This window comes from Propithecus coquereli, unplaced genomic scaffold (assembly GCF_000956105.1).
Source record: "Propithecus coquereli isolate 6110/MARCELLA unplaced genomic scaffold, Pcoq_1.0 Scaffold92, whole genome shotgun sequence".
Taxonomy (NCBI): Eukaryota; Metazoa; Chordata; class Mammalia; order Primates; family Indriidae; genus Propithecus; species Propithecus coquereli.
Genome location: NW_012155507.1, coordinates 6,061,716 through 6,086,005, shown reverse-complemented (window position 1 = coordinate 6,086,005; position 24,290 = coordinate 6,061,716). Strand labels below are relative to the sequence as shown.

Below are 24,290 nucleotides of genomic sequence, written 5' to 3'. Positions count from 1 at the left end.
ATCCCATCTTTGGAAGTCTACCAGCGTCCCTTTGATGATTATGCTCAAGAGGGCTGATGAGAACAACTCCCATATTCAGAAGTCCATCTGACAAGCACAGGGTAGTAGTTTGAAGAATTAAATAAAGGACAGTTTGGCAACTGCTTCCAAAAGGCTATACTGGCTTGGAGCTAGTTATAAATTGTTTGTATTATTAATTGAAAGGCAAGAAGAGAGTCTTGGAATAAATCAGATAAAATAAATAAAGAGATGATTTTATTAACTATCAGTAACACTGCAGGCAGTCTTGAGATTTGGTGGCAGTCTTAACAGAAATGCCTTATCTTCCTAAGATCTTCTTTGCCAACTCTCAGCAGGTTCAAAATGCATTTCTAGGTCCTCTCTTCCCCCCAATGGGTATAAAGCTTCAATGACAAAAAAGCAAACCTTTTTTTGAAAGTTCTATAATGTTAAATATTTCTGAGGGCACAATTCGCCCCCCAAATAGAGCTAGCACCTGGGTACTTCCTCCCACAAGAAAAAGAATTGCTGTGGAAGCTTGCCTGAGCCACGTCTATTAAACTTAGGCTTCTAGGAGTCTAAGAAAAACTTACTTTCAAATCAAGTTCATACCAGCTGACCTGATTTTGAACCCACACCCACCCAAACACAAAGTAAAACTCTGCTGCCAATTCTACCTACTGGAGAGTGATTTGTTCCACCTACCAAAGAGTGTGATGCCAAGACTTAGGAACTAACAACACAAAGCAAACAACAATCACCAAATAAATAAGACCAAGAAATAAAAAAAAATGACTGCATGAACACTATATTGAATATATAAGTTCTATATCCCAACATATAGATTTTCTACACACATCCAAGGTACTTCTTATATCAAAAATAAACACTGAGACTTTGGAAGTCTTGTCTCCTGTATTATCCTTGTCCAATTATAAGGGATTAGTTATCCACAATGCCAATACTGCTTTTGAGTTTGATCATTAGCGTCCATTTTTCTTAGAAAATTCTTTTTCAATATCCCAAATGTTCTCTGTTTACTTTCCATTCATCTTTTAAAACTAACAATCACCCTCTCTGTACTAGAGAGGATTTGGTGGAGGGTAATATTACATGAGTATTTTATATAAGTCTGAGAGATGAGCATGGAGAGAGTTAAGGGTAGAAATGCACAAGAGATAAGTATAAGAAACTGGGGCCAGTTTCCCATTTCCTCTAGCACCAAGACTTTACAGTTAAAATCATTCTCATATCATGCAGACACATTCAAACAAAGCATTAAAAAAGATAACAAAATTAAATATAAGCGAGTTTAAGTATATTCACAATTCAGTGCTATTCACATCTTGGATTCCCTGTCCCTATTGTAAATAATCAGGAAAAGTAAATTTTAAAGAGCAGGTAGACACGATGGCTGGAGATGGGAGGCAGAGGGGAAACAGGATTGGGTAGACTAAATGGTCTATTGAGACTTCCACTTGCTCTATCGTTCTGTTAGGAGTCATTGATGTTAATGTTCTTGGACTATTCTGTATGAATAACGCAAATTGTAATAGACCCACAGATTGATCATTCAACAATCTGAGGCCTGTTTTGAAAGATGGAGCTTAAGTTCTTTTCTTATTCATCCCTTGAGTATGTGGATAATTTAAAAGCAAGTGCTAGACATATCTGCTGGGTCTGTCTGGCTAATTGGCAAGTTTGATCTTTAATATTATACAGCCACTACTCTCACTTTATCTAGGCTTTATGATTCCCTCATGCCATCAGATCACAAATTGACCAGATATCATACATGCAAATACAAGGCTCAGAGAGCAGAACAGGTGACTATTGTGGCTGTGTCCTAAACACACTCTTCCCTAGAAGGAAGGAAGGGAGTAAACTAACATTTAGTGAGCACCTACTATGTGTCAGACACTGTGCTAACAACTTTGACATTCATCATTTCTAAAGGTGCAGTCCCCAAACCTCGGGCCACAGAACTGGGCCACACAGCAGGAGATGAGCAACAGTCAAGCGAGCAAAGCTTCACCTGTATTTACAGCCACCCCCATCCTTGCATCACCGCATAAGCTCTGCCTCCTGTCAGATCAGTGGTGGTGACATTAGATTCTCATAGGAGTGCAAACCCTACTGTAAACTGCGTGTGTGAGGGATCTAGGTTGTGCACTCCTTATGGGAATCTAATGTCTGATGATCTGAGGTGGAGCTGAGGTGGTGACGCTAGTGCTGGGGAGTGGCTGCAAATACAGATTATCACTAGCAGAGGGGTTTGACTGCACAATAGATGTAATGTGCTTGAATCATCCTGAAACCATCCCCCACACCCCAGTCCATGGAAAAATTGTCTTCCATGAAACTGGTCCCAGTGCCAAAAACGCTGGGGACCACTGATCTAAAGCATGTTCTATATTGGGAACAGGGTTGATCTATTCAGAAAATATATGGTACGTGGGAGATTGGAAGAAGAGAGGGGTGTTGCATCTGGGAATCAATAAATCCAACAACAAAATATTGATTTAAGAAGTACTAGCATCCTCTGTCCAGAGGAGTTTACCTTCCAAAAAGATACCATCACAGCCTCAGCCAGCTGAAGATAGGAATGTCAAGGGGCTCAAGGAAGAATGCATATCTCTTGAAATGATCACAACAGCAGTATTTCTCCAAACTACATTGAGTTTTCTTGGCACTACAGACAAAGTAGGGGAGCCTAGGGCTGGACCAACACACTGTACCCACCCAGCTGTGCCCACGTATCTGCCACCTCCAGATAACCCTCTCTCTAGCTCTGGGGCACAGGATGATCACACACCATTTCCTGAAAAGAATTCTTCTTGCTCCAGGGACATTGGCAGAGGATTGAGAAGGATGCTTTGTGTATCCTCTGGCGCTCAAGTGACTGTCTAATGCCCAAAGCTTGGAGCCAGGGGAGGTTTGTCCAAATGCCTGACCTAAAAGGGCCATGGCTTCACTTCTTTTCTAATTAGGATAATTAACCTCCCCTGCTCGTTCATTCTATTCCAATCCAAAAAGCTCAAATTAAAATGGCACAGGAGACTTTTAGGCTCTAGGGACAGAAGACAGTTTACAAGCCTTTCATCTCCATGCAGCCACCATCGAGGCAAAGACAGGACAAAGTCATCACAGTAACTTCACCTTTGAAATAACCTTGGGGTACCTTGGAAGCCACTTTCAGATTTTTCATCAATGTCAGTAGCCCACCAGCTATAAAATTGTGCACAGCTTCATAGCATATGCTGTCTAAATTTGAGGGGGCAGCGAGGATGCTAATAGGAGATAGTATTTCTCTTTGTATAGTCATGTAGTTTTTGTGATTGGTCCAAGGAGGACAAAAACTGGATAGCTTTGAGTTGGTAGGATTCTATATGGGATTTATGGAATCTTTTCTTTGGGCATAACTACTAGAGGCAAAACTTCAGCAGCATTTCAAAAACTGGAATCGAATAGCAGCATTTCAGGTAGGACAGAGACACAACTGAGGAGTAGCAATACTGCAGTTTTTCCTCTGGTGGCTTTAACTGCCTATTCCCCACCTCTGAGCAGGTTTGAGAGTTTCCCATCAAGTGTCTACAGCCTCCATGCTGCCCAGGCAGATAGGATTGATTACGGTCCTCTGGATCTTTTGCTCCCCTCTACTACAGGATTCAGCCCAGAGTCTTCCCCCCCTGCAGCCCTTACTACTCACCTCTGTGGGAAGCCACTGTGCTCTATAGTCTCCATGCCAAGAGCTCTTTGGTTACAGACCTTTGTGAGCTTCCATGGCTGATGGGAAAGTCAAGACAACAGGATAATAGACGAGATTGGGCTGCCCATTTGGACTAAGTACTGAAGAGATCCTTCTAGCCCAGGAGTGCTAAGATTGTCCCTGGGTCTGCCTTGTTTGGAGCCTTAGGATATCCCAAGTGGAGGAGGACCCTGACCTCCTACTCAGTATATCATAGAGCCATTAGCATAAATTTTTCAGCATGTTGTTAAGACGTTTGACTTGGGCTTAGGTTGAGCAAGTTAGACACTCTTCCAACTTTGCCAGCATATGCCCTGGACCCCTCCTAGCCCTACAGTGTTCACTTCCCATTCATAATCTCCACTGCACCTGGGCCTTCCCTCCTCTTGACTTATCCATCTATTTTAACCAGCCAAAGTGTGGTTCTCAGTAGTTATATGATAATGACTAGACCAGCGCTTCTCAAATTTTGATGTGCTTATGAATCACCTGTGGAGCATGCTAAAATGTACGTTCTGGTTCCTTAAGTCCGGGGTGGTACCAAGAGTCTGCATTTCTAACAATCAGCCTTGGTGATGCCAATGTTGCTGGTCCATAGACCATACTTTAAGTAGCAAAGGCATAAGGAATAGCATCTTTAGGGTCTTCTCTGTTGTTGATATGCTGATCCAAGGGCCATACTTTAAGTAGTGAGAATATATACCCCCTTTCTGAATGAATTAAACCCAACTGGGCTGATTGGAACAACAAATTGCAGCACATCAACCTCTCTTCTTGGCAGTTAACAATAGCATACTTTCATATCGAGGCTAAAAGAAGTTTTTAGTGTGACCAGAGCTGTGAAGAGGGTATGGCAAACATGAACCTTGGCATAGACTATCCTTCGTGGGACCTGGGTTGTTGGAATAAGCCTTTCTGGGCACCTGCCCTGCTTCCTGAAACCAATCATGCAGGCCAAATTCATTTTGTGTTCAGCCACTCCATTCATCGCATTCACTTTCACAGCGGCTCTGGATGGCTGCTACTGCCACATCACTCATGCTCTGATCTGCATCAGTGGTTAAGACAACGGAAGCAGCTACATCATCCAAGGCACAATCCATTTATTTCATGCTAGAAAAAATGATCTTCTATCCAAATGGGGCCAGCTAAGCTGGGAAGTTGCCACAATTTTATGATTATAGGAAATATGAATTTTGCAGTATTTAGCTCCTCAGTGGAGAGCAATGTACCCCTTGAGGAGGCCCCAGATGTCATTAGTGCATCAGTACCATGCTGGACAGAGAAAACCCACTTCTCCTCTGAGGCATAAGGTATATAACTCCTGGAGTTGTTAAAACATAAATTTTCTGGAGAAATTGACTGCCTTGTTTCTCTCCTAAGGTAATTGTCAAATCCTTTCCTCTTTAGCATTGCTGCTGATTCTGTTCTTTGCTCAAAATAGCTAATAAACCTTAAAGAACATTTGTATTTGTTTTAAGAGATGCTTTGTTATGTTGATATTTGCAGAGTTAAACACTGCAGATGGGAAGGTTCCCCTAAGAAGATTCCAGAGAATTATGATTAGGTGCTTTTGATCCAAAATATAAACATGTTTTATGGCCTAAGGGGGTTGTCAAACAGTGTTTTAAAACACACTGACAAATTTAAGACGCCTTTAAAAGTAGGCCAACTTGAGGATCCAGAACGGCCCCACACATACACTTCCCAGTGGCTGCGTGGAAAAAAATCTTGCTGGACCAGCCCATTGCTGGCTCTGGTGGGGTTTCCAAGCTAAAGAAATATTCACCATTAACTGTTTCCTCTTGTCTACTATCCCTATGCTCCTAGTCTGGTTGCATAACTCTCCTAGAGAGCTTAATAAATACTTTTATCTACACAGGACCCTACAACTCCACCTCTCCCTCAAAATGATACACAAGACCTTGGACAGTGGTCAGTGGGATCAAATGCTCAGCCAAGAGGAACTCAGCCATTTTGTTAAGTTCTGTCACTGAGCACTATGCCTAAATGAGCACCAAAGCTTTGGGGCCATGGCTGACTAGTCCCTCTACTAACCTAATTATTATGATGACTAGGTACGTGATTCATTTTATTCGAATAAATTCCTAGCCAGTACAGTTTCCCAGGAGTCCATTACTAGAGTCATCATCTTAACTCTAAGTGATTCAGGCCTCTCCCTCTGTAAATAGCCCCCCACCCACCCAATTCTAGTTTCCTGAAGCATCTCTAAATTCAATCATAGCCTTGTGGTTGTTTGTTCTTTGCAAATACTGTAGTTAGCTCAGCTGGGTAGATTCCTTGGCTAAATTAAGCCAAGGCCATGACTTTGATGGCTATTAGGACCAGTCAGCTTCCTTCTAGTCCACAGATCTTTTTCCTCTGTCTTCACCAGCCAACCTTTTTATTAATCTATGTCATTGGTGTCAAAGGAGACTGGACTAAATGGTGGGCTGCCTTTGTTTGCACCTTTTTGCTTTATGCCCCATAGCGCTAGCCAAAGTGTCAATTTCCAAGTGAAACACTAATTGGGAACAATGAGGGTCAGGGAGCAGAAATCTTGAGAAAGATATTTTCTCTCCCTCCTCCTTTTATATTATCTTTCCTTTTTCCCTAAATCCTAACCTCCATTTGTCTCCTATCAAAGTAGAATTCCCTTAGTCCAAACTCTGTCTAACAGTATTTATTTTTACAATCCTTAGGGGACTCCTAGAAATAAAATACAATTTTACAGATGAGGAAACTGAGTCCCAGAGTGGGAAAAGAACAAGCACAAGCTCACTCAGTTAAATGAGCCCTCCAAGGCTTTCTTAGAAGATAAATCCTAGATTGCAAGCAAGTTGAAACATTGATAATACCTGCTCTGAACTTTCTCTTATGGGCAAAGAAAAACTTTTGAAGGTTTCTGAGAATAAGCATGGCTATAACATAATCAAAAGAGTGGGGAAGGGAAAGCTGACTATAATGAGCAGCTTGGATGGGGGGAAGGACTGTTTAGGCAGCCCAAGGGTGTACCAATAATAACTTCAAAATTGGAAAGTAAAGAAAGGGGCAGACACATGAAGAATGAATTAATTTGACTTCATGTATTCTTAGGGCAGTGGAAGAGTTCAAGATAATGCTCATATTTTATAACTAGGAAATTTGATAGAAATAGAGGAGTCAGAAGAAAGCTTCTTTGGAGGCATAGGGCATCTGAGATAGTGTAAGAAATAAGGACACAAGCAATGATAAAACCTGCCCAGTCTAGTAACTCTAGCTCAATTCCAAAGGCAGTGATTAACTGATTGGAGATATGCCATTATCCAGAGAAGCCTGACTATGTTTCTTTTAAGCATTCATTTACAATTGATTGCATGGCATGTATCCTAGTGGGCCTGGAAAATCCTGGGCCATTTTCAGGTAGTTACACAACAATGTGTTCCAGAGCAGGGGTCCCTAACCTATGGTGAGTTATATAATTATTTCATTATATATTACAATGTAATGATAATAGAAATAAAGTGCACAATAAATGTGATGTGCTTGAGTCATCCTGAAACCATCCTGGTCTGTGGAAAAATTGTCTTTTATGAAAACAGACCCTGGTGCCAAAAAGGTTGGGGACCGCTGTTCTAGAGCCCTCCCTGCCATGGAGAAACACATAGAATACTGTATGATTCCAGCTTTCCTGGGCAACTGCACATGTCAGAGTTATTTCAATCACTGATAAGGGGAAAGGAGAAGAGTGTGAACTTGGAAATCAGACTAGTTAGGTGCTTTCATTCACCAACATATTCCTCTCTGAGGCTAAATTTCCTTATTTGTTAATTGGAGATAACTACCTACTATTTAGGGTTGTTGAGAGAATTAAATGTGATAATGTGTATAAATTTTTAGTACAATACCTAGTCTAAAATAGGCACTCTGTAGATGTTAGTTTCTACCCCTGCCCCAACCTCAACAGTACAAGGAAAAGTAGTTCAATTTAAAATCTGAGAGATGAGAGTGAAAAACTTATTCATCATAATATGAAAAACAAATCTCTTATCCAAACAATGATTTAAACTTGACATTCAGCTAGAACTCATTAGAGATAGTGGTCACCCTCTGTAGCCTAAGATTTTCAGGCTAATGATGGATGTGAGAGCTCAGGACCTTCATTTCCCACCATCTCAATCAGATGATCTGTTCAGTGGTATGTATTTTGAGCTGAGTCTTAATGAATGAGAGGTTTGTGGGATGGGAGTAAAGTTTTCCAGGTGTGTAGGGGTAGCCAAAGTAAATCACTAGAGGTTGAAGATGCTAGAACAGGCTGTGCCTCGCAGGAGAATTGATGTGAATAAACAGGATGAGCCAAGCCATAGGCTTCAAAGCCTGCATAGATTAGAGGGGGCCCTACTACCAAAGGGGAGTCCCAGCTAGATTGGAGGAGGAAGGTATCCTTTAATATACAAACTTGTCTATGGGCTCTCTGGCTCCTTAATGAAAAGTATTGAAAGAAAGAGTGGAGCCCTTAAGGAAGTCACAGAAGTCTTATAGACAAAGTTGCAAGGTATATATCTATCATGATATTCCTGTTGGATTTTCACTTTTATTCTATATCAAAACAAATCTTTATTCAGAAAACACTATGGAAACATCATTTTACATTAATATTAAAAGTTAAAACAAGACAAGGATTGTGGTCGTGGTCAAGTTGGGATCTATCATTGGATAAATCGTTTTCCCTCTCTGGGCTTCAGTTTCTCAATTTGTACAACGAAGAGATTGGGGCCATCACTAATCCTCGCTCTCATATGTGAGAATTCTAAGAGACTTGGAAGAACTATGGTCACCTTAGACAGCCTGACTTCTCTGCAGCTCAGGCAAGATTCAGCCACTCTTTCCAGGGCCCAAAGCCTGGGGAACATTAGCCTGTAACCCTCTTCCATACTGCTAAATCCACTGTCATGCTCATTGGAAAAACTAAGTTGAAAGTAAACAACTAATCAAAGTGAGTTGATCTTAGGGGTGTTTTTATGTGGGGCTTGTTTCAGTATGATGGGAGTGGCGGGCACTTGAAAATACTTATGTACCTTGTGAGTTTTGTACATCCCATTTTGGGTGTTTCCCAAGCAGGTTTTAGACCACAGTATTAAGTCAAAGTGAACTTTTTTTCCTCAAGGGAAAAGCTTGTTCTCTATCGTCCTCAGGACTGTATCTTCAGCTCCTCTGTATCCTCTAGGCAAGAGCTTGCCCTTAATATTACCTTTGACAGCCCTCCAACAGTATTAGGATCAAGAAGTCTCAGCACTCCTGGCAGGCACAGCAGGCAGAATAAGCCACAGTCCTTTGCACTCAGATCGAGATCCCCTTCATCTTTGGCATAAATTCACCCCTGCTTCCTCCCCTTCTTTCCTTCTCACTGGTAGCCATCATTCATCCCTCACCCCAAAAGCTCAGAAACGTTAAGAGGTTTGTCTTGGCCTTGCTTTCTAAAAACTGAAAATGCTGAGGAATATTCCCGGATAAGTGACTTTCCTGATGAGAAGCCTTTTGCTTACTGGGACCCAAATACATATTTTCTGAGCTCAAGTCCTGCCTGAGTCAGTTTACTTTACTACTCCATAGGCACAGGTCACTATGTGAACTACGGTGTGCAAAGCGAAGTCCGGGATGTGGATATTCAATGTACAATATACTCACTTCTGGGAACCTCATCAAAGTTCATCCTCTGCTGGAGGAGAGGGTGGCTAGGTGGGTGGTCATCTTCTTATTTGCAGTCACTAGGTTCCACTTGGAATAAATCGGACCTTAGAGGAAGATGTACTGTGGATGATTGGTTGTAGTCCTTCTGCCAACCTGTAAGTGGGGCCCCTTTTTAATCATGCACAAGGCCTCCCCGCCAGTGCCACCCAACTAGGTGGCAAGTGCATTCTCTGGTTGAGATCTATAATCAGGTTTCTCCCCCAGCTACCCATAAAATGCCTGCTAACACCCAGGCCACTCACGACTTGCATGGCTAGGAGACTCAGTCACATGATCAGAGCTGGAAATTACTGATATCAAAGGGATTAAGAAGCCAAGTGAGGAAATGTTATGTAAGAAACCCTCTTAATGGGCATGATCAATTATCACATGATGTCTATTAAGTGCTCAACAGTCCACAGAACAGCTTTGCAATGACTCCTGCCCTCTCTGAGTTTGCATTGCAAGCAGTCTATCCAAGAATGATTATCTGGATACCAAACAGAAACATGAAGGAATTATGCACATATGTTATAGTATCCACTTTAATCCAAACCTCAGTTGCTTTTAGTTGTTTTTATTTTTTATATAAGATCTTGTGTGGTTGAGGATCAAAGACTTGCCTATTCTGCTTTTCCCAGATGTTAAGCAAATCTACTCCAGATGGTCTTCTAAATTTCTTTTCAGCTGACAATGCAAAGCAAGTTTACTTTCACTCAACAAAACTGACATATCTATTTGGGCATATTTTCTTGGCTTATGGTGAGGAGAATGAAGATACATAATTCACCAGCAGGGAGACAAAGTTCATAATGAAGAATAGGATGAAAGAGAAAAATGGAAAAGGCAGGACTACATGCACTGCCAGCTTCAAAGCCAACCTTAAACTTGATGAGTAGTCAAGTTTGCCTCTTTAAGTGAGATATTGGGATACCGGGTACCTCAAGTTGCCAAACAATACTCTATCACTTACTGTTGTCTACAATTTCTCCATTCGAGCTTGCCCCTTTAAGTCTTTGATTCTAATTTTAAAACATACATCCTTCATAGGGATTGTCACGGTTGAAGCTGTTATGAGTTATGTACAGTCTAGTATAAATAAAGAGTTTGATTTCAGTTGAGGGAGGATTTGTATTGCGGGAGAGAAAAAAGGACAAAGAATAAAAAAACTGGGGACACCTTCTGTTTACTGATTCCACAAATTAACCAAGGACCCATATTAATAATGTAGCTGCAAGGAAGAGAAGATTTGCAAAGGGTCAGCTATTAATTAAAGAAAAACTTAAACAAACACAGTTATGAGGAATGAAGGCCACAAAGAAATCTTAATTTGCTAAGGGTAAATTAAAGTCTGAGTGTGGGTGAATATTTGTTTTCATCCCGTTCCATAGAATTCACAGAATGACATCCATATGTAAACACAGGAGGGGTCCTGATCTTGCCATCTCAAGCTCGTCACATACAGAACAGTTTCTGCATTATCATCTCAAATTTAGACAATTATTGTATTGGTTTGATGGAAACCAAAAGTGTTTAAATCAAGTTAAAACAAAAACAAACAACAACAAAACCTCAAATGTAGCTTCAAATGTGCTACGGGAATCTTTTCACGAATTACTTTTAAAGGAAAGTATACTTTGTAATATGGATAATGTATTCACATAATATGGATAATGTATTCACTTAATATGAATAATGTATTCATATACTTTGTAATATGTATAATCATATCCTAAAGTATTAGCTCTGAGTTCAGGTTTCTTAGATATGGCAAAACATAACATGAAATAACTAGATTGGGCTCATCATCTCTCTCTTTCCTCTGCCTCTATTTTCCCATTCTTTACTTCTTTCTCAGAAACCAGTTTCACTCTCTATTTCTATATTCCTCACTCTCTGATTTTGCCACAATATGCAAGGGAAATTTATTTGAAATTCAGTGGAGACCAAAAAAGTTGCAAGAAACGGAGAGAGTGGTTTGCATAAGGTTTGGGTTTAAAGTCCAGGTGAGCACTAGAATAACAGCAGAAGAGCAATTTTCATTTGCCTCTTTCCATCTCACATGATTTTTTTGATGAACTAGAATATTAATTTCATAAAAATGCTAAACATCTGTTCATAAAAATATATCATAAACAGTCAAATAAACTGGATTAAAATATATATGGCATATATTACAGACACTTAATAACAATACATAAAGGCTCTTATAAATCAATAAGAAAGATATTAACATTGCTAGAAATTTAGACAAAGGAAATAAACAGGCAATACTCAAAATAAGGGATAAACTTGTACAAAAAATGTAAAAGTCACTAACTTTACTGATAAATAAATGCCAACAAAAAAAGGAAATCCTTTGTATTCACTTATCAAATGTACAAATATATTATTCAGTGCTGGCAAGGGGGGCAGAGAGACAAGTACTCTCATATTCTGCTGCTGATGGGAATACAAAGTGGGACAACCTTTCTGGAGGGCAATTTGGCAATTTGTATCAAGAGCTTTAAAAATTTCCATAAATGTTTGGCCACATATCCCTACTTTGAGTCATTTATCCTATGGAAATAATTAAAGATATTGTGTGAGTGTTGTCATCATGGCATTATTCATAATAGGGAGAGATTGGAAACAATTGAAATGTTCATGTCAAAGAATGGTTAAATAAATTACAGTACGTCTAAAGGATGGAATACTATGTCACATTAAAAATCATGTTTAAAAACATTTAATAAGAAAATGCTCATGATATAATGCTGGATTTTTTAAAGGCAGTTATAAATACAGTCAAACACCACATAAGGATCAATCACGAACCACGTATACAACTATGGTCCCATAAGATTATAATACCATATTTTACTGTACCTTTTGTATGCTAGATATGTTTAGATACACAAATACTTACCATCATATTACAATTGCCTACGGTATTCAGTACAATAACATGCTGTACAGGTTTGTAGCCTAAGAGTAATAGGCTAGACCATATAGCCTGGCTGTGTAGCAGGCTGTCCCATCTAGGTTTGTGTAAATACATTCTATGATTTTGCGCAATGATGAAATCACCTAATGATACATTTCTCAGAACATAACCCCATCGTTCAGTGATGCATGACTATAGTACAATCCATTTTGCTAAAATAAAAAGTGTGAAATATATTTATATAAAATATAATGTAACAAGGGATAGAGTCACTCATACTTTTTATTTTATTTTACACTTTTTGTGTTTTTCCAAATGCCCAAAATGAGCACTTATTAATTCTATACTTAGAGAGAAAAACACAGATGCTACCTCAAAGAAGAAAGACATTTGTATAGTGCTTTGAGTACCTGAGGGTCTGCTTCCCACATACTGTACTCAGTGTTCCTAGATTCCTCATCTACTGCAGGAAAAGACAATTCGTAACCCTGGCCTAAGCCCTCCCTTCTTGCTTCCGTGTCTTTGTTTGCTGATGTCTAGGTGATATATAGTCTTTCTTGAACCATGCCTTCTTCATCCAGAACCTTTCTGCTGGTCATGAAGAATACCTCAGGAAACAAGCCTGCTTGCATATGCCATATTTGTATTGGGTAGCCCTGAGAATAGGTCAGTGATTCTCAACTCTGGCTATACATGAGAATTCACCAGAGACCTTAAAATAAAACAAAGCGAAGTCCAGGAATCACTCTCAGATATTTTATAGCTCCCAAGGTGACTATGATGTATAACCAGCATGGAAAACCACAGAGGTAGGTAAAGATACAGAAAAAGAGAACAATGCTTTCTTCAGCTGAATTCAGTTGAGTATCATAGGTAGGATGGACACTGACCTTCTGGGGATCTTTCTCACTATTGCCTTCCCACTCTACTGGCCCCTGAGACCCCCTACAAGCTACCTACCAGCTGTTCATCTGTTAGATGCTATAAGATCATAAGGCACATCACTGACTTTCAGCTTCATCATCTGAATGACCCCATAAGATGGGCAGACCCCAAAACAATGCTCGATATTCCCTTTTTTCACCTTCCAAATTCACTTGTGTTGAGGTTACTGCTAAATTGCAACTGTGTTAGCTGAAAGGGTAATATATTAAGTCATTAGCCATTCTTGTGCTGGCGCCTGGGAAAGAGCAGGGTGCTGAAAGAATCAGGCATGGGACAAGGAAGTTTTGATGTGGGGAAAGAAGAAGGAAAAAGCTGGGATTGGTGGTGATAGGCCTAGTTGAGGTACTGGGTAGACAGGGGACATCAGGATCTTGTGTGGCATCAAAAAGAGAAGATAAAAGGGCCCACGAAGAGTCAAGCTCTGTCCACTTCACACTGTTGCCAAGGGTCATCCTAAAATAATACCTATAAAATAAGCTGGACACGATGTACTTAAAGGAACACTAAATTGAAAGTCAAGAGACTTGTGTACAGGGCCAAGACCAGGGTGAGGCAAGCGAGATCGCATTTGCGTGACTCTGAGAAAATGCGTTCTTGAATTTTGTACCCTCGGTGCTTCATCTGCCTCACCTTAGCTCTGGCACTGCTTGCTTAGATTCTGTCTTGCTTCTGACTCTAGCTGTGTGATCTTGGGCAAGTCGCTTCCCCTCTCTAACCACCACTCCCAAACTGTAGAAGCTCCATTGTTATCTATTTCAGATATTGGACTTTCATAAAAATGTCATTTGAAAAAAAGGGTTACACCGCTTTAAAATTGTATCCCACTTCTCTGAGTCACCTGTAAGAGTACTAGCCTGTAATGCTATGATTCTGCATCTGATAATTGCAGGCCACAAGAATTTTCATGGGCCACTTTGAGCCTCTCTGTTTGAACCTGAAAATATTGAAAAGGCAGTTTCTAGAACAGGTCACTGGACAAATATTGAATTACCCTCTGCTAATGACCAACTTGCCTCTCTAGAACATTTCCAGAGAGTCAGTAAATAAAGCCTTTCGGGGCCTTGTGGCAAACCCTCTGAGAATTCCAGCCAGGCACAAATTGCTACAAATGTCAACACTTGTGAAGCCCATTCATCAATATCACAGATTCCTCATCATTTTGGGGACTGCTAGAGACCATGTCAGAAGCACAGATGTTGTGGCTCTGAGAGATCTGGTACAGGTTCATGAGTGACAACAGGTGGTGATAGCCCCTGCTGGAAGATGCAAAGTAGAAGAAGAAGATTATCGTTGATTATATTTTCCTGGGTGTCTTCATTACAAACTTGTACATGTCAATATCCTATTTACTGTTCTTCTGTGTTTTCGGATCAAATACTAAATGTGCTCAGCATCAAGTGGTTTTTCATTTGTTTACACGTTGAACAAAATCCTAGCCTTCTTCCCTCTGTGAAAATGATTTTGACAATTGTAGGTTTCAGATCTTTTTGTATCTGTCATGAGGTGAAGCTCATAGCCACAGATTGAGTCCTCTGGGAGCAGAATCTGAGATGGAGATTCACATGGAAGGAGTTTATTGGAGAGTACTCTCCTTATCAACACTTGTGGGAGGAAGAGGAGGATGTGGGTTTGGGAAGAAGGAGAAGATGGGCTGTGGTGCAGTCATAACAAAGCCTCAGACTACCCTTCAGAGAGTTCTGAAGCTGGTATGACTCACCTTTAGAGTTTTTTCATTGGGGGTAAGGGGGTGGTGCCCTTATACTCTGTGGCAATCAGTCATTGGATGCAGGCTGCCCAAAGAAGGGGGCATAACCCTAAGTCACAATTTTCCCAGCAGCTGAAAGAATAAGTCCTTTGGTGCTGAAGGAGGATCTGGGAGGTATAGCACAGTGTCCACCACACTACCCTTTACCCAAATGATCTCCTTGTTTGCCAAGAGTAGCCAAACAACCAGTACAGTAGATTAAAATGGTCATAGCTGCAGCCCACTTCTTCGTCCATGATTTCCTTGCCACTCCTTGCCGCAACCTATGTTATCTTGGTTGAATGCAGATGACAATCTAACATTCATTCTTTTACCTATATGGTAACTCCCATTCTTTAAAATGAGGAAGAAAAACAAGGTAGGCAGCAACAGTGATCCAGAATCAGGATGAGAGAATTTGCTGCTCAAATAAAAGTAGCTTTCGTTGTTGCAAAGTTAGGCATGCTACAGCTCACACAGAGTGGATGACAATTCTGAAGCTTCTAAAACAGCAGGCTTATTTTTACAAGGCTTTGTTATGTACTTCCCCTCCTGCAAACATTAATGCCTGCATTTGCTCTGCCTCCCAAGTCAAACGTTTCTCTTCTTTTCTCCCTCAAGCTCATATTTACTCTCTTTGGTCAGCTGCAACATAGAACAGGCAAACTACAATAAATTAGGTATGAAAACAAATAAAAGCTTTTCTTGTGTTGTTCAGTGACATGTACTGAACTGAGGTGACCATTACCCCCAGGGTTCTATAGTACACAGCCACGCGCTCAGGCAGACACAGAGAAACTTTACATGGTGAAAGACACTGCAGTGTTAAGCTACAGTACTGACTCACTCAAAAAATATGAGCAAAGCTCATAGCCCAGAAGGCCCCAGACACACCCTCATTAAAAATCAGTGTGCTTTTTCTACTTAATTTCTGAATAGGTAATATATTCACATATTTCAAAGAACAAAAGTATAAAAAGATTTATAAAATCAGTGTTTAATAAGAGGCCTCTCATGTGTGGCAGTAGAAGCACTCATCTGTCATCCATGTCTTTCAGGAGCTTATGCTCTGAGAAGACATCATGAGTTGTACTTTTAAATCTTTATTGTTTTTATGCTTATACAATATAATACCTGCTTCTTATAAAAGAGACAAATGTTACATAAATAAATGGCAGTGAAAGTAGAAGTTCTTGGTAATCCTATACCTCAGAGATAACTGTACCAATTCCTTCAAATTTTTTCTATACACGTAATAGAATTACACCATAAATGCTGTTTTGCAGCTTTTTCTATTACAATCTATTACATAATATATTACATATATTGCAGAAGTCATTCCCTGTTAGTATATACAGATTGAGATATCTTTTTAACAACAGCATAGTATTCCACATGTGTGTTCTATAATTTGTTTATCCTGTTTTATTTTGAATTTTTAAATGTTTGTGATACAGTTCTTTAAACCAGTTCTCCATTGCTTGCAATTAATTCACCTTGAATTTAAAACAACTCATCTCCGGAGAAATTAATGAGACGTCAGTAAAGGAAGTTTCATGGGGGGAAGAGGATCATCCAAAAAGGTCTACACGTGGTAGGGTGTGTCCAGCAAAGGAATAGACAGGCACAGTTGCCTTGAGTAGGGAACAATGAGAGTACTGAATAAGTGGGTGAGACCATTTTCCAGATTTGAAAGGATGTGAAAACAGGGGAGAAATGAGGACAGGAATGAGGTGAGGAATTAAAGAAAGGGAGATAAAAGCAGGTTAGAATGGAATGAATCTTGGTACATGGATGGCGAGTTGTTACAGAGCAATGGTTTTGTGGAAAGAACTGGCATGTTTTGGTTGAATCCAAGCTTGACAGAAATTATCAATATAATTTGGCTATTTAAAAAATATTTGCAATTCTAGACAGCTAAAATAACAACCACATCAAAGCAAGCAATAATCTTGTTGTCATCCACACTGGTCAGATCACATCTGAATTATCAGGATCAATAAAATATTGACAAATATGCATAGGAGAGAGACAGAACAGTGAGGGGACTTGTCATCATGTCATAAAAGTAACAGTTGAAGGATTGAGACATCTTTAACCTGAAGAAAAGAAGGTTAAGAGGAGACATGCCAACAGCCTTCAAAAATATGAAGGACTGTCACATGGAAAAGTTACTAAGCTTTTTCTGTGTCATCCAAAATGGTGGAATAGGACCAATGAATAGAGATTACAAGAAGGAAGATTTTGACTCCTGTATTTTGCTAAAGGGACTTTTAAAAGTTTACTTTAAATATATTAGAGACTCCCTATCTAATTTCATTAGCATTGTTATTCAGTCAATACATTCTTCATAAATAGTACAGAAGTAAAATTCAACCCAGTCCTTTTTGAATTTTCATAAATTCTTAATTAGTGAGGTTCAAAATAATGAGGACTTATTGTACACTGGAAGAGTTTCAAATGCTTTAATCTTTTTCTTTCTACGTTTATTTCTTAATCCTATGCCTTGGCCTACCATGTGCCCTCAACTCCCACTGAAGCAGAGAGTACATCGAAAACCCACACAAAAATGTAAATCTCAGAAATAAATATGCGTGGTTGATTTAAAAAGAGTAAGAATTAACATTTAAAGCAACGGTAATTTACTCTGATCTGTAATTTTGAGCTCCTGTGCTGAAATTGCTCATTTGGAAATTACCAAGTGCTTGGGTTTCATTTGTGATCTTCTTCCTGCATACACCCAGCACACAAAGGAATCATAATGACCAGCTGAGTCACCGCTGTCATCTCCCTGAAGCGTGCTCTCCAAATGTCAATACCATTTTCTATGGTACAGTGAAGAAGATTCCAAACCATAACCTGCTTACACTACAGGGTGAGCCCAAGACAGCACAGAACTTGGAGTGTTCAAAGGGCAGCACAATCTTCCTCTGTTCTCTACTCCTCCAGTGATCAAATTGCTATGCCACAGATCACTTTGGCTTCCCAAATCATCCCTAACACCCATTTCCATTGGTCATTACTTGAATGTAAATGAAAAACTATTTAAATTTATGAGAAGAAGGGAGCTGCTTTTGAAAATATCCCAATAAAATGATGTCTATACATAATGAAATTATATTCAGAAATGGATTCCTACCAGAAGCAAAACTGTAGACATGATATGCTATTAGAAACATGAATACTCTAAAAGACCAGTACCTAGAAAATCATTATGGTATACTGCTCTTCCCAACTTCTTAAACCCTAACTCCAGAAAGCTTACCCAAAACTCAAGCATCAGATCTTTTCTCTCTTTCTCATTCACCATAGATCCAGTGTGTTAGTAGCTAATTATTGTCTGATGTAAATTAGCTAAAAAAGGAACCAGGAATTCCTGGTAAATTTAATTGAGAAAGGGGAAGAACTTACGAAGACTTAATATGATTGAACTTTTTCATAATGCTGTGATCAGTGAACAAGTATGATATCTTTATTATAGACTATCTTCGCCAGGTTTTCATAAAGTTATTTTACTTGGGAGACATAATTTGCTTTGTTGGATCATCGCATCCATGTAAAGAACAGCCATATTAGAATGAGGTTCTATCACTGCTAATGTTATTTCTAGTTCTGCAGAGTGCCTATGCGGAAGATGAAGGAATTTAGCTTCAACTGCAGTAGGAAAAAATGCAATCAGATGTAAGAAGTTCTTGGCATTCACTCCATACATATTTTGATAATGTATGTCAATAAAAATAATTAAGTACTAAAATTCAGCTGTGATTTCTTAAGTAGAGGCTTGGTGCCTGGTGCCACAGGTTGTAGAATCTTCTTTCCTTTAAAACAAAATGAAGGTGCCAGCTGTCTGGAAGGTTAAGAATGAGGTTATGAGGAAGCCTGCTCTCCATAAAGGATAAGGTTCAAAGGGACTCAATGGACTGTGAATAGAAACTCAGCAGAATTGTTCACAGCTACAGAAAGACTTTTGAAAGAAAAAAAAATCACTGTGGCTGTTTTTCCTTCCTTCAGGATTTTCCATCCTCCAAGCAATTATGGAAGCAGCAGTGCAAAACAACTGGCAAGTGACAGCAAGGTCTGTGGGAAACATAAAGGATGTCCAAGAATTCAGGCGCATCATTGAAGAAATGGACAGGAGGCAGGAAAAGCGATACTTGATTGACTGCGAAGTCGAAAGGATTAACACAATTTTGGAACAGGTACGTTCGAAATTTATTTTACCCCCAGCCAACATGTTAAATTATCAACCTGAGGCAGTTCCCATATCTGCTAATAAATTAAGTAGCCAACAGTTTTTGATAGTCTCTCTAATCCTTTTTTCCTCCCCGGTAGCTGCAAGAAAAAAAAGAAAAGAAAAGAAAATCTAAGCTGTTGAAAATTGCATAGCGTGATTAATCTGGAAGTCGCTGCAATTTAATGCTGCCTATCAGATAAACACACCTCTGTTTCATAGATAGCTGACTATTTCAAAGTAATCCCCTTCCTTTCCTATACTTTCTTCCCAACAGGGAACAGACAAGGGATTAGGCAGAGCAGAAGGGTAGGGTTTTTGTTTCAGGAGACTCGTTGTTGGAATATGTACTATTTCCAGACCCTCAGACCCTTGTAAAGATCACCATCCATTCTTGATAGGCAGAGTGTCAGGGAAGTACGCACCAAGTTTGAATTTTACTATATTTTTGCAGATTATCCTTCTGGTTTCCTGGTTCCAGAGAGAGGGAGAGACAGAGAGGGAAGGAGGCGGGGATGGGGGGAGAGAAAGAGAGAGAGAAATTTAAGACTATTTTTAAAATAAGATGGCATATGAGAAAAAATGTTCATGGTTTTAAAGATGTGAGTAAAGTGAAAAAGAATAAGACTAAGGGGAAAAATATAATTCAGTGGGCCAAAGTGTATTCATTATTAAGCTTGTATATTTAAATTTAAGACTAAAAAATATTAGAAGAAATGTTTCACCCTAAGCCAGATGGATACTCCGTTTGTGGTAGAGTCAAACTGAAATGTGGTGAAAGTTTATTATTTTCCTTAAAAGTTTCAATTTGCCAGTTAACAACAAAGTACCCATGCTGCCATAAACAAAACTGTATGGGAAACATTTCCATTCTAATTCAATCCCAGTGTACCTGGGGCCAAAACAGCTTTAGAGATTGAAATTATATTGAGCAGCTATTGCCTGGGAGGGCTGTTTTATAGCAAATTAAATATTAATAATTTGTCAGCTATGCCTCCATAAGAAGAGAATGCCAAAAAAAAATAGGTGAGAAAAGGGAAGGTAGGGAAGGGGAAAGGAGGGAGGGAGGGAGGATAGGAAGGAAGGAAGGGAAATTGCTGACTCCGCAGCGTAGAAATACAAAGCTGTTCACTTGTTCAGAACAGCATCACATTTGGTGAATGATACCTCACAGAAAATCTAGAGCACTAGCCTGGTTAAATCAAGTTTCCCAACTAACATCATTCTCTTGAGCTATACAAATGATCCACCTGCCCCTTCCCCCCACTCACAAAAAAACTTCCTTTGATTTTCTTAGATCTTGAAAGTGAAGAATCAGGTCAGTGATGTTGGTGTATGTACTACATGCCCTCTAAAATTTTATACCAAAATAGCCTTTTAGTGGGTGACCTACTTAATAGCCCAAAGCAGAGGAACATCCTTCTTGTCATACTTTGTTTTCTTTCTTTTCTATGAGTGACTTTGGCTTCTTGGATATCTTATATTCTGTTAAGCCTTTTAGATTTTATAGAACCTTATACTGGGTCTGAGATTTTCAGCATCGTGTGATAGAAAAAATGGTGGGTAGAGCTCTGAATTCTATACAGTTGTGGGATCTTGGGCATTTAAATATCTATGCCTCAGTTTTCTTATCTACATAATAGAGAAAATAAAATTTGCTCTACCTCACATGGTTGACATAATTGCTTTGAAAGGCACAAAATGCAATAGAAAAAATTAATCATTATTACTAGACACTTTCAGGAAAACTAAACCAGCGTTCTTCAAAAATTCTGTTCTTTCTTTTCATGTCTGTCTTCTTTATCTTCCTTTCTTCTATATGCACATTCACAGTATCCTTCAAAATACTTTCTACACATTTTTTCAGAAAACATTTTTCAAAGAAAAGTTTTAGCAACATCTAGGTAAGGATAAAGAGTTAATTTCATTTACTTTTTCCCTCTTTCAAAAAATTGTCATAAAACCATCAACTCATGACTGTTTGTCCTACCATTTAAGGTGTTCCTACTAGGTTACAAGTTCTATGAGGTAGGGACCAGGTTTATCTTGTTCACTGTTATATTAATATCTCAGGCGTCCAACAGAGCACCTGGCATATAGTGTTAGATGGATGGATAATGAAGAAGCACATTTCAGTAAGTTCCACTGCAATTTTGCTATGTTTCCATCCAGAGGCAAAAGAGTGCCTGCAGCTACATGAGATGGGATTATGATTAAACTACACATTTTCCCGAAGGTTTAAGATGATGACTCTCTGCTTAAGCCTATTCCAATGATACCGTGAATTTGCCATAATTTATTTCTACATATAAAAACAAATTTCTCATTAAACAAATTATTTAAATTAAGCAAAAAATTCAACATGATATTTCTTTGGAGAAAACATTTTTAAAAAAGAAATTCAATACTAAGATACAGAGACATCACTTTTCTCATTGGTTCCTAATTTTTTTTGACAAACATCATAATTCACTATACATATCCTGGTTAGGATGATAACATTTATAACTCAAACAATATCAAGTTGTCCCAAGAGATCTCTCATCCCCCAAGAGTGTATTCAACTTTGAGATTATTTTCATGGAAGAAAGCTTCTATAGACTCCCACAAAACGATGCTTCATACTGCTATCTGAGATAGAAGAGTCTGTTAAACCACTATAGCACTATTTCCTATAGATCAGATTTTGGCATAAAGTAAGTTCATATTGTACTTTATATCCAGTGGGTGTTAATGAAAATAACACAGAATGGTGACATTTTTCAAATATAAGCAGGTCTTCAATATAGTGTTATATAGCATAACCTCCCCATTTCATGATATAAGTTTTGATTTTCCCTATGAATGTTCAAACACTTATAAGGTAAATTAAAATACTTCTAACATTTCATTTCAAAGCTCTTTTTTTAACTCTTTCAACCCTTCAGATTGCAGTAGGAAAAAATACTCAATTAGGTACTAATCCATCTTTAGTATCTCTCTTTAACAGTTCATCTAAAGAGAAGCATTCCAAATTCACAGCTGTAAGAGTTAACATAGATATTAATCCCTTGTCAAAAGGGTAGTTTGCAAATATTTTCTGCCATTCTGTGGGTTGTCTCTTCACTTTGTTGATTGTTTCCTTTGCTGTACAGAAGCTTGATGCAATCCTTTTTGTCCAATTTTGCTTTGGTTGCCTGTGCTTTAGGGTATTACTCAAGAGGTCCTTGCCCAGAACAATGTCTTAAAACATTTCCCCAGTGTTTTCTTTTAGTAGTTTCATAGTTTCAGGTCTTAGATTTAAGTTTTTAATCCATTTTGATTTGATTTTTGCATATGGCAAGAGATAAGAATTTAGTTTCATTCTTCTGCATATGGATATCCAGTTTTCCCAGCACCATTTATTGAAAAGACTGTCCTTTCCCCACTGTATATTCTTGACACCTTTGTCAAAGATAAGTTCATGTGTGGATTAAGGAGCTCTAACTACTCCATAGGAAAAAATTTAATAATCCAATTAAAAATGGGCAAAGGACCTGAATAGACATTTCTCAAAAGAAGACATACAAATGGCCAACAGGTATATGAAAAAATGCTCAACATCGTTAGTCATCAGAGAAATGCAAATCAAAACTACAATGAGATATCATCTTGCCCCAGTTAAAATGGCTTTTATTCAAAAAGACAGGCAATAATGAATGCTGCTGAGTATATGGAGAAAGGGGAACCCTCATACACTGTTGGTGGGAATGTAAATTAGTGCAACTGCTATGGAGAACAGTATGGAGGTTCCTCAGAAAACTAAAAATAGAACTACCATATGACCCAGCAATCCCACTGCTAGGTATATATCCAAAAGAAGGGAAATCAGTATATCGAAAAGATATTTGCACTCCCATGTTTATTGCAGCACCATGCACAATAGCCAAGATTTGGAATCAACCTAAATGTCCATCAATGGATGAATGAATAAAGAAATTGTGGTACATATACACAATGGAATATTATATAGCCATAAAAAGAATGAAATCCTGCCATTTGCAACAACATGGGTGGAACTAGAAGACATTACATTAAGTGAAATAAGGCAAGTACAGAAAGACAAATCTCACATGTTCTCACTCATATATTGAAGGTAAATATTAAAAACAATTGATCTCGTGAAGACAGAGAGTAGAATGATGGTTGCCAGAGGCTGTGAAGGGTAGTGGAGAGGAGGATATAAAATGGGGATGGTTAATGGGTGCAAAAATACAATTAGATAGTTGGCATGAACAGTATTTAATAGCATAACAAAATGATTACAATCAACAATAAGAATATACTTTAAAATAACTAAAAGAGTGGAATTTGAATATTTTTAACACAAAGAAATGATAAATGCCTGAGGTGATGGATATCCCAATTACCCTGATTTGATTAATTCACATTGTATGCCTGTATCAAAACATCACATGTACCCTATAAATACATACAACTATTATGTATCCATAACAGTTAAAAATAAAATATTTTAAAAAACGATTAGTTGCTAAGCTTAAAAAAAAGAATTAACATAGAAAAGGGTAGAGACAGATGAAACCATGAAGGATTGTTGGAGCTCATAAAGAATATTTAGAAATATTTAGATCTTGAGAGAGCACTTTCTATAAAAAGGTTTTGGTGTACTAGGGTGAATGAACCATTGGCCTGACCCAGTATAGCATTCCTATTACCATATTGTGCTCATGAGGTTCTCCTCACTGTCGGACAACTGCCTTAATCCAATTGCCAATCTAAACATTAATTTTTTAAAAGATTGCCTCTCAGAGAGTTATCTATTCATAACTGAATAGATCCTCCACTCCAGTAGTATATACCTATGGACTGCTTTTGAACATCAGGCACCATAAAATGATATGGTTTTGTTGGGCCTTTAGTGTCTATTCAGAGAGGTAGCATAACACAGCATTTCAGAGCATGGACTCTGGAGCAGGTCTGCATGGATTCTGTCGTTTACTAGCTATGT

The 24,290-nt window shown here is 38.7% G+C and overlaps 1 protein-coding gene across 2 annotated transcripts in view; it reads left to right on the top strand.

The window, feature by feature from the left end:
• GRIA3 (glutamate receptor, ionotropic, AMPA 3) overlaps positions 1-24,290 on the top strand; it is a 285,940-nt gene that overhangs the window by 109,024 nt on the left and 152,626 nt on the right. For both annotated transcript variants that reach the window (XM_012664833.1, XM_012664832.1), the window contains one exon: positions 19,084-19,271. In XM_012664833.1, coding sequence (XP_012520287.1) covers positions 19,084-19,271 — 188 coding nt within the window. The remainder of the gene's footprint in view (positions 1-19,083; positions 19,272-24,290) is intronic.